This window comes from Echinococcus granulosus (assembly GCF_000524195.1).
Source record: "Echinococcus granulosus chromosome Unknown EG_S00005, whole genome shotgun sequence".
In the NCBI taxonomy this organism is placed as follows: domain Eukaryota; kingdom Metazoa; phylum Platyhelminthes; class Cestoda; order Cyclophyllidea; family Taeniidae; genus Echinococcus; species Echinococcus granulosus.
Window position 1 is genome coordinate 620,095 of NW_020170385.1, and position 11,854 is coordinate 631,948.

The 11,854-nt window shown below is 34.8% G+C and overlaps 1 protein-coding gene across 1 annotated transcript; it reads left to right on the top strand. All coding sequences in view use genetic code 11, as the record gives it.

Annotated features, from left to right (window-relative positions):
• Nucleotides 1-4,662: 4,662 nt before the first annotated feature.
• Nucleotides 4,663-8,798, top strand: EGR_01328 (hypothetical protein; the record flags this gene model as incomplete). The annotated part of the gene is made up of 6 exons (XM_024490577.1): nt 4,663-4,672; nt 4,844-4,971; nt 5,329-5,504; nt 6,812-6,986; nt 8,010-8,145; nt 8,701-8,798. The coding sequence occupies 6 exons, from the start codon at nt 4,663-4,665 to the stop codon at nt 8,796-8,798; spliced, it is 723 nt and encodes a 240-aa protein (XP_024354901.1).
• Nucleotides 8,799-11,854: the final 3,056 nt, after the last annotated feature.

The window sequence follows — 11,854 nt, forward strand, 5'->3', positions numbered from 1 at the left end:
TTTGTATAAACATCTCGTTAATGAGCGCTTTGAGGAGAAAATACCAGTTATTGCCTAAAGAAAGCGGTATACAACGGTCATTTGCTACGGCCTCTTGTGAATAGATGGGCATGTATTTAATAGAATCGGCTGCCATGTTATTAAATAAGAAACTAACTGACTTCTTTAATTCCCTGTTATTGATGCACTGGTGTGGGTGCAGGCCATGTGCATCCTCGTGCGTAGGAACATGGGGCTTATTTTACTGATCTACACTTAAAAATATGCTAGAAATAATGATGAAACTTTTATGTTTCTGGTCAATGTGTGTTTTACGCTGACAAAATTTTCATCCGATAAAATGTAAAGCAGTGAGAAAATTTGGAAATCGCTTTTTTGTAGTAACATATGAGATGGCCACATATTTTATTACTCGATTTTGTTGTAACTGCGCATTTGAACAGCATTATTTTCGTGAAACCCTGCAGAAATTGGAACATGTTTTATGACTGCGCAGTTTGCAACATTAAGTAACTAACAACAAACTATGTGACAAAATGTTTAGCTAAACTTCTACCTCACCAAATATTTTATGCAAATATTTCCGCTCTTTTATGCGTAAGTGTATGCTTGGAATTGCAACGATGTCCAATTTATAGATTGTAACCCGGGTTTTTTTAATGAATAGAACAGAAGGCCTTCTTCTGAGAAAAGAACAATTGAAATCTTGGTAAGTGTCGATACCTAACGCCATTAACGATTGAGGGAGAATTAAACAGGAATTCTATTAGCTGTCAATTTTTTTCGTTTTATTCGATGTTTTAATTTGTATGAAAGGAAACAACTTATCAGGAAAAGAAGTTGGAGACTGCTTTCTAGTTTAAATTGTCAGAAGCTATGAAACACCATCAGCTTGGACCATGGTTGACAGTGTGTTTATTAACATTCGCTGTCATTACCGTGAAACTTCTCTCCATTCCAAATCCAAACACGAAAAATGTGGATTTTCAAAGATGCATGAATGCAAGGATGCAAAGATGCAAAGATGAAAGTTTTGAAAAGCCCGAATTTCCCTGTTTTAATAGTAACGGCTGCCGTAAGTTGGCTTTTGATTTGTTATCAACATTGAATCCGTCGGTCCACAATAGGCAAATTGCTAGATTCTTATTTCGAAGAGGATCTTCCTTTAAGCTGTCTTGCCAACTAGTAGAAAAGAAGAGCAGTTATCAGTTAAATCGCTTGATTAGTGTACATGCGCAAAAATACGCCTATGTTTTGGTAAAGTATTAGACTACAAAAGTAAATTAGGATTGGCTTAATGAACCAAACTGCAGAATGAAAGCAGAGCGTAAAACAATACGCCTTCTTATTTTTCATAATAAAATTGTAAAGAAAATGTCGGCATTTGTTTTCGACTTTATTCGTTGTTAATTTTGGTTTTCTGTCCTTAGAGGCATTGAATTGATAATTTTGAAATTTGAAAGTGCTTCAGTACATAGTGCCATTAGGAATATGGCGTCATATATTCCGAAGACAAAATTTTTTGTACATATATGTTAGTCGGGTTGATCTTCTTTGCAGTCCTTTTTAACCCAACTAGATATCGAGAAAGAGAAGTTTACACATAGAAGATGAAGCCAAACAAATAAATTATAACCACTTACAATGGTCCTATTCGGGCATACAGGAAAATCCCATTGCCGCTTACTAAATAATCACATGTAAAAAGAAACAAAGCTTAAAACTCGTAAAAATCGAAAAACCACATAATCATCAAACCACCTGTGCAAATACTTATGGGGTTTTCGCAGCAGTTAAGCTTCTTGAACCAAGTGAACATAATACCTCTCTAAATTGTATAACGCAAGAGGATTCCATCCGAGTTTACCTGAACTGATAAGCAATCGACCTATTTTCTGGCCATTTGTAATTTTGCGGTTTGTTACATACAAATCTACAAAGTCATCTGGGTTTATTTAGTCTTTGGGTTGGATAAGTAAGATATTATCTGCACTATTATTTTCAAAAACACATTTTTGACGTCTTCACTTTGACACATCAGCACTAATTTATTCATTAAAAAGGAATTTTATGTGAAAAATACCTATCAAAATATCAACATATCTTTCAAAGGTATTTTATTGCTTAAATATGTATCTAAAATATATATACTATGTATGTAATATGTATCTAAAGTAAAACCTGGGGTAGTAACTAGTTTCCAAATGTTAACCAGATTTAAGTACAGGTTTATAAAATAAAATTCCGCAGGTGCAAAATGATCTAAAGGGAGACACGCAAGCCTAAGAAGAAGGACGTGTTGATGCCGAAACACTGTGTTTTTATAAGGTAAATCTCCTTTCAACTGTGGAGCATTAAATTATCCTACTAATCGAGAAAAACAGTTAGAAGTTTACATTCCGAAAGTAGGATGTGCAAATTCATTTTGATGTTCAGAGTCCCCCTTTGCCACACCAAATGTAGATTTATGGTGATCATCGACATCTCTTTTGACATGGAGACGAAAGGGTAGCTGATTATACTTGTTCAAACAAATCGCTTACTCGGCTGGCTTGTAAACAAGATTATGTTTGTTCAAAGCAAAAGCCCACTAGAAATCTTCATTCATAAGGAGTTTGTCGTACGTTGACAATGGAAAGGTCGTATTTCGTATCTGTATCTGGATATTATAACATTGAAAAATATATATGTACATTTTAAGGACTCGCCGATGTAGTGTAAATAAGTGCGGAATAATTATTTTGTATTTCGGCGCAAGCATATACGAACGGCTATCGAAATATTGGAAGGAACTTATTTACTTATCCTAATTAAAGCGTCAATGATTCATCTACCAAAACGATAACAAAACAGCCGACTACCGTTAGGTAAATTAGTTGATGGGTGGCAATAACCATGTCTTTACCAAACTGTAAGGCGACTTATTTTATCAAATAAGCCAATACAATTTCTAGACTTAGGTAGGCTTCTCCTCCATTTACAGCATGGTGGAAGACCTCTTTACCCTTTAGTCTATTATAATGCTTTGCGGTATGCGTGCAGCTGACTGTTTAAGTATCTTTCTACGTGCTTCGACCTCCCCTGCTCCTCATGCACGCAAATCATTTTTCAGAGGATTGTCTAACATAGGCAAAGTTAAACACATGCATTGTTAATATAAAAGCAAGAAACATGTTTTCTACTTTAACGAATAACCCTTTCATGAGTCGCTTGGTCACCTAATCGTGTAGTAAAGCTAATTATTAAGACGTGATGTGTCCCTATTAAAGAATCAGTTTATTTTAAAAAAGGGTAATTTCTGATTTATAAAACAGGTGAGAACCGTGCAACCATGCCATAGTCCACAGCTTCGTCAACTACCTTATTGTGGCAAAACAGAAATTTCGCTGTTAGTATATCATATTTTTAATGAAAAGGTAATTAATTAAACCGTTATAAGGCGAAATTGATGCGGCGCTTATTAAAAGAATATATACCTAGTTCAAATAGACGAAATGACTGGAATCAGAACTTTCTGGGTAATTTATCTTAGCGTGCATTTTGAAATCATTATGGCCAAAACCCCCATAAAATTTCGTCTTTTACAATATTTAGGCTATAAAACTTTCCATAAAGACTAAAGAGGAGTAGCTGTAATGTGGCACGTCTACCAACTTTACACCAAATTATTACATTTTAAAACATGAGGCGGTATAATTTTCGCCAAGCTAACGTATTATTTAGGTATATCTGCAAAGTTGGCTTTGAAATCAAAGAATGCCAAACATGTTACGGCTACATGCTTTCAAAACTTCTGGCACCTTTGTATGCAAGGCAAAAGCACAATTCATTAATGGAAATGTCAGCAAATACAATCCAAATAAATGAATCACTAAGTAGGTGCTAAACTTTGATGAGGGTGCATAACTTAAACTTAAGTATAATATTAGAGAAAATTTCACACTACTCAAAGATCGTCTGCGAAATAGTCGGAGGCAAATGCGTCGCAAACAGATCATGTTCTTTAACCACTTTGTTTGTGGAGTTTTATGAATGAGGGCTGAGTTTAAAAAAACTATTATTAGACTGTACAAGGTTGTTCAATGATTTTGGTTTGGAGCAATGACCAACAAACAAATCCACCCCATTTAACCCTTTGTGTAGTTTCAATTGAAACTGAATTCTAACACTACATTTTACATGTTTGAACACAAACAGTAAACATTTTGCTATTACTAATGCTGAGGGCATGCCTTAATAACCGTTAAAATGAGATATTATTTGAGTTGTAAGGCAAATTGTGATTCAAAGCGATACGGTTGGCCACTTTTCCTGCTTTGACATGCGCATTAGTGATAATGGTAGCTCTCAAATGCTCTGTTTGCGGGACCCTACATATTTAACGTGTATTAACTCATCTGCTTTCAAATTTTCAACAATGCGCAAGCACACGAATTTTGATAAAGACCAATGTATTTTGTTCAGACTTAAGCATCTTACAGCGTGTCTTCTCTTTTACAATTGCCTAAATTGGCATGCGCCCATTGTACAATAGCATTAAACTAAGCGTAGAAGAACTGGTTTCTAGGTCTTCAATCGCATCAGTGTATGACAAGTGGTTAACTTTAATTTACACGGATTTAATTAAAAACAAATTTTAGTCCACTTTTGATATTTTGAAACATGGCAGGAAGTAGAGAGCACCATTTATTTAATACTTCCTTGTATAGTGGAAAATTTGGCTAGTAAAAGAGCCATTCGACCGTTTAACATCCGATTTTACCTACCATTTTTATGCTCAAAGTTTATTTACTGAAAAAGGCGTGCAATTATAAGTAAATACGATTGTTTAAATTCACTACAGAGAAACCGTGGGGAGAGTTACTACCACTTGAGGATATTGACGCAGATGTTTTCAATGGAAGAGAGAAATTCAAAAAAGAGTTAATCATCAATCTTACGAATTCATCAAAAGAAAAACCATTCACTTTGGTAAGGTGCATTTTGGCAGTTTTTTCAATTTAAAGGCGGTTATTATTTACAAAGTTTTCCTTGGCGACCGAATTCACCAAGCTATAGAAACATTCCTAATGACGCTTATAATTACCCATACTACTCTAAATATGTTAAAAATCTAAGCTGCTGTGCCGCAGCCTCTTACAGATCAAAGGGTTGCCTAATTTATTTCTGATTACGACTTACTCAAATTCTAATATCTGACTACTTTGTGACAGGCGAGTGGGATATGATATTTGTCATTTTCAAAGTAAACCTCGAGAATAGACACTAAGTACTAAGTTTTTTATCATAGATGTTTCTAAAAAAAACTAGAAGGACTCTTTTTTGCAGAACCCACTTTGGAATGTCCGTTTTACTATCCGTTTGCTGGAAAATGTTCCAACGCCAACGTTTGAAGACTGGGATCACGAATCTAGCGATAATTCAATGATACTGATGTCAGCCGAAGATTCACACCTTGCCGACTTAAAGTCTTTGCTGCAGAAGGAGGTCGCTACATTTTGCAGGTAGTTTTCATCTAAAAACGTAATAAATTATTTTCATCATCGAACACCTTTACAGCGGTGCGCCAACTGTAAGTGCTGATTCATTTTACGCCACCTCCGTTGAAATCGGCAAGACTCGAACAAATCACAATGTATTTAGTCCACTATGTAGACCAAAATGGATTTTTTTTGTTACATTGAAAGTGTTGGAATTCAAAACATGCAGTCATTGGAGGAATACCCAGATTTTAATGTTGCATTAAAATCTCTTGAATATTTGACAATTCAATTGATGCTCACAAAAAAAACTCGCCTTAGTTTTTAGGCTAAAAGGAAGAGCAGGACAATTTTTAAAATTGTAATTTACTGGTAAATTGCGTCACTTCTTGCAGATTTTTTGGCTTTTGCAGAAATACCAGAGGAGAAGGACTACTTTAGGTGTAGAAGAAGCAAATCGAAGTTTCCATTTTCCCACTGAGGCACTGATGCTGTGAATTTGATCAAATCCGCAGTAGCAAGACTTGCATTACAGACATTTAAAATTTTCTCACTGTCAATCAGCAATTAAAAATTGTGCATGGACGAAACCGCATTTAAACAAATAGGGAACCAATGGCTATACAGGCCTGCACAAGGACGAATGTCCTTCCTGATGTGTATTTCCATGGGCATTAGTCGTCTCGTTGACATTCCCCACTTTCAGCAAATCTTCTTTTAAATGTGTGCGCGCCATGTGATAGCAATGAAGCTACAGCGATCCAAGGCAATGGATTAATTGAACCCAAAATTTTACTAGTAAGCAGATCCTTTGGGTAGTGTTGCAGGAATTACAAATAGAACGATGGTTTATTAAAGCACTAGTTATATGAATGTGTTCAATAATTTACTTTGAAATCCACATTGTCTCCTGAGTGCAACTTCAATTATACGCTTAAATGACCAATGTTTCGGATGGATTTTGTTAAGCAGCTGTTGTGGTTATACAAAGCGTTCAACTTCTAATATGATAAAAAAAGTTACAAATAATTTGCCTTTGTAATCTACAAAACCGAAACAACAGACCCTCCATTACTTGGATTGAATAAGCCAAAACTCAGTCAGACAATGAACTCCTCTAGTGGTCTCTATTTTAGTAAAACATTGTTGGAAACATTATTTATAAGTATGACATTATCTAGAGTTTAAATTAAGGCCTTATAATGTAAATGTCTTCATTTCCCGTCCTTAAACGTAATTCATGTTACGTCTAAAATCACAATTTTTTGATGCCAATTAACGCGCATTTTTACAATTTAATCATATTATTATGGGACAACGCTTCTCCTTAGGCATCCCCTACCAAAGCGATACTATTTATCAATGAAACCTTATCCAGATAGACAGACAGCGGCTATTCTTCGAAATTTTTCCATAGGAATTGATAGTCGGACAAATTTTCGACAGTTCGAAAACATGGAGGCTCGTCTGTTTCAAAGAACATTAAACGAACCCTGCTCTTATAGCGTACGTGCTCACTATTCAATGAATGCTCCTGCAGCAAACAGTCATAGTGAACTATTGCCAATGCACAGGGTATTTGAATGCCAGAAATGATTCAGATTTAAAAACGATTTAATGCACATACCACAATTACTCTTTCTTCTAGTTTTATGGTTCCCCTTCTTACATACTCACCCACTCTGATAAATCTGCATCAACTCGAACTTCATTTGGAAAGAGATTCTCCAACTGAAATTATTAAAAATTGGGCAATTTACCAATGGGTTTCAAGTTTGTTTTTAAATGCTAATTTGTGCACTTAGATTAAACTTAATTAGGAGAACAGGTTAAGGATCATGGAAAAATACAAGTGGCATTAAACCACTTAATTTAATGGAATTCGAAAATACTGCGTAGTCTAATTCTCCAAGAGAATTTTAACTTAAAAGGGGTGATCAAAGATGAATATTAATATAATTATCGTTTAGTGGCCTTAGTAAAATCATCTCACAGCATTACAGTCCGAAGGCTTTAAAAATATCTTCGTGATAATTCAAGTTTATTCTGACTTTGAAAAAGAGACACAATTTTAAATATAATTGCAGTTTGGTCACTGCAGGTAGTTAAGCAATCTATGTTAGGAATCAGCAAGGATATAGGAACACTGTTTCATCTGTTAAAACAGCTTTATATTAAGTAAAAACCTTTGCGCTTTATATGGAAGTAGGTAAATAAAGCAGAACAGTTCTGCTTATAAGTTTCGAGTAATTTTTCAATTTATTTAATAGACTTAATAATGACTTTACCGTTTACTGCTTACCTATTACTGACCATTCGAAACTCCTTTCGGACCTTACTGCATCATCCATTCCTTGATTATTATTTACCCACTCTTAGCGTTGCATATTTTTTAATGGATACCAATTACTTTTTTTATAACTCAATGGTTCACCACAATCTTGTACTGTGACGCAACGCTTTGGAGTTTTCGTTAAAAGTTATAAGCGGGGATGTTGAGGTTCGTTTTGACGTACCTAAAAATTTAAGGTACCAACGCCTCTCAAATCGGAATCAAATTCATTCTACTGTACGACAAACTCTCCTCTGGTGACTGAGGTATTTAAGGAACACCTAATGGATTCTTACGTGGATCAGAGTGATGAACGGTGTGACAAAGCTCGACGTATTTGTCACTTATGTTTGATGCAATCGTGTGGAGTTAAGCACATTGACTGGAACATGAGGCTAACCTCTTTTGCTTTATTGGGTGAGTCAAGGTCCTCAAAAATGTCTCTAACACTTGCCGTAAATCAAATCAAATTGGACTATTAATATTGTATCAATTGAATGGCTTTTTCAATTGAATATAACATTTAAAACGTTTCCATTAGATAAAGTTTATGACTAGGATTGCAGCGACAACTACTTAATTTTTGCTTCTTTGTGTAAAATAGTGTTTTTTATGCAGTCGCGCATCATGTTAGATGGAAAATGAATGACTCCTTAAACATGTGCTTTTCATCAGAATGAGAGGCATATATACATCTTATTCCTTCTTAAAATAAAACACCTAATTTTGAGTGGCAAAGCCATACTAGCGTCAAGGTCTTTATAAATAGAAACCGTTTTGCATGAGTTATGCATTAATTGACTTTATCATCGTGATCATTATGCGCTCTGAAGCGGTAGAAGTTTCGTCTTTTAAATAAGCTGTAGATTTTGTCGGTGTTTATGTAAGCTTGGTTCTACGTAGACAGTATATCAATAAACCTTGTCACTGTTGTCGTTCCTCGAAGTGTGATGCATTGCGCTCCTCCCAGCGGTCCCACAGACTGATGCCACAATAATGTTGTAACTGGATTAAGAAAGTGTCAGCTACCTAAAAGCGATGCTAAAGTGTAAGAAACCTTTTAATAAGAAATTATTAACATAAAATTTCACCTCTTATAGATGCTCAGAGGTCATAAGCCCGGTTTCCAAAGAAACTGGGACTAGCACAGTTGGTGATTCAAGTGGACGACCTTTGTTTCCAATGCTGCGAAATTAAGCAAATATTTATTTTAATGAATACTTTGTTATTAACTGGACATGTCTCTCACTGGATATTTGGAGTACAAAATCATCGCAGAACATGAGCATATAAAAGCAAAAAGTAACCTTTCTAGAAGACCTTCAAACTATCGTTAAATAAACTTTCTTCCCAATTTACTAACTGTTTTCTCTGCTATAGTTCTTTATGAAACCTAAACCTATTTAGCTAAATGAAACCTAACTGTGGTTTAAACAATAAATCGTCTTCACGTTTCCCTTTTTTAGTAACTGCAAATAATGCACTAAATATAGTGCGATTCATTGTGGATTGTGTGTGACCGTGCCCAGAAATAAGGTAGAAATGTATTTGGCGTTGTTTTGCTAATGTCTCAACGAAACAGATAGCAATAATGGTGAAAAATAAAACCTAAGTAAATGGATAAATGCTCACCAATGTGCACAAAACGCACTTAGCCATGAGGCAATTTGTCAAATTTTAGTTTTGCGGTTTTGTTCTAACGGCATTCGGGAACTTCTTTAGGTTGCATAGACGTCAGGCGTTAAGAAAAATAAACACAATTATCAAAACTCTGAAGTATTTTGGTGGTATTTATTCCAATAGATTGACGTTGAACCTTAGGTCTTAACAATGTGGACAAATCCCATTTTGTGAAGTTGAGGGGCCATTGTAAACAAAATTCACTGATCAAAAATAGCTAAAACTATGATTGGAGCCGTTGAAAACTGTGATAGCAGTGCCATTATTTTAATAGGTTCGAATTCAAGTTGCTGTCAAGTCCCTTGTTACGCTTCTCCGCACTGTCTTCGATACTTCAATAGGGAATGTTATCCACTGGATAGATATTCTCTGGAAAAACCGAAACTATGCTTTCGGGGTATGTCGTTAAAAATCCAGATTATCCAATCCAATTTATATGGACATGCTAAGCAAATGCGTTAAATGTAGATACATAGTTTTTTTCAAAATTAACCTTTGCTCTTTAATATAAGATTCTAGCTACTTAGTTTTTGGGAGGTATGCTATTTAAATGGTCGTTTTATCTGAAATATATCTCGACTGGCCTTCTGATTCTTATATTTCTAAGGGCTAAATGTATTAGCAAAGTAACTTTTGTGGTTTAAGAGGTATACTAGAGGTTAATACTGTTAGCTATGATCTCATCTTTTCATCATTCTGCTCGTGTTTCTTGATAAGTCACACTGAAAGAAGGGGATCTATGAGCTTCTGCAAGAAATAAGTAAAATTACTACGGACCGTAAGCTTGCTATTACAACTTTTGGAAAGTGAGGGTATAATAACTAATTAGAGGAAATATATTTTGCTTGCGCAGCTTTTGAGCATTCTACAGAGCTGATAGTTGGCCTTTCATTCGTACAGGAAAGTTTAGATAATTGTCTTTTGAAAAAAATGAAGTCAATATTTCTGAAGATCATTTCTCATTTCAAATATTTTCATTAAAATGCTAGCAACTCCCGACATTATATTAAGTGATGGACCTAATATCGGTTCCATTTGCATTTCAAAAGTTGCAAGAAGTCCACCTTTATTTTCCTTTGTAAAATGATGATAGTTAGCATGCGTAAAAACTACCAAATGTAGGTAAGAAGCCTTTCTATTTATAATTAGAGATTAAAAAAGCTAAACTTTATGGAAGTGTTTCGTCTTCGTTTACCAAATACGTATTTCTGCCTAAAACGTGGCCGCTTTTTCAGTGGCTTATCATCCTACATCTCCCGATTCCGCTTGCTTAGGAAGCTATGTAAAACTGTAGCGATATTTGCTTTTTAGTAGAAAATATCAAAATTTAAGGTTAAGACTGTCGGTAGTTTTCCCTCTGAGTGCTTACCTGCGACTTTGTATACATATGCCTCTCAAACATAAGTCCAGTTTAAATTGCCAAATACTTTGTAGACTTCTTTTCAAAAACTAATTAATCAGATGGTATAAAGCAATGCACAATGCCAGGCATTTTGTATGATCTAGATAATCTGATAAAGTTGTTGTCCGTAGATTTTAACATCTAACATTCATTTGGAACGCTTCTGTCAGGTGATCGCTTGAATAACTAACATAAATCATCAAAAGTAAAAATAAAAGAAAATTAAGGATTTTTGTTAAAGGGTAGTACTATATTGTAGACAATGGTGAAGTCATCAGATTAGACTTCTTGTAACGGAAGTGAATATCCAATGATAACGTGTCTGGAACTGCCTATTTGTTATATTTCACTGAGACGTTTATTTAAGTACTTATAAACTGCTCATGATAAATGTATTGTCATGAGGTGAAAGGATCCTTGTAATATTTTACAAAAGGCGTATTTAACGAATGATGTGGTCTTCCCAAAAAATAGGTTGAGAATATGCAGTTGGGAAAACCAACATTTTACAGTCTGTTAACCATCCCAGTTAGTCAACTTGCAAAGAAAACAGAGAAAAAAAACAGTTTTTAACAATTTTGCGTTCTTTGCAATATTAAAGCATTATGCGAAAGCTGGAAGGTTAGTGCTAGGCATGAAGTACTCGGCTGTTGCTGTAATTTCATACGGTTAGTACTGGCCTCTATTCAACACATCTTTCGGTCATGATAAGTGAATAACTATTAAATTCAATGCCGCTTTCTTTAAGATTCCTGAAAAATGAATTAAATGAGCCCAAAAAACTTTCTTCTTTAAAATTAATGATTAATGACTGTGCCACTATAAAAAAAAACAAATTTTTAAGTTTATTTTGTAATATGCATTAATTATTCGATTTTCTTTAGGAAAAACTCTTAAATTTACGCTAACGCCGGACTTTGATTTCAAAAATAGCGGCATTCAGTGTCACATAAGACGCCG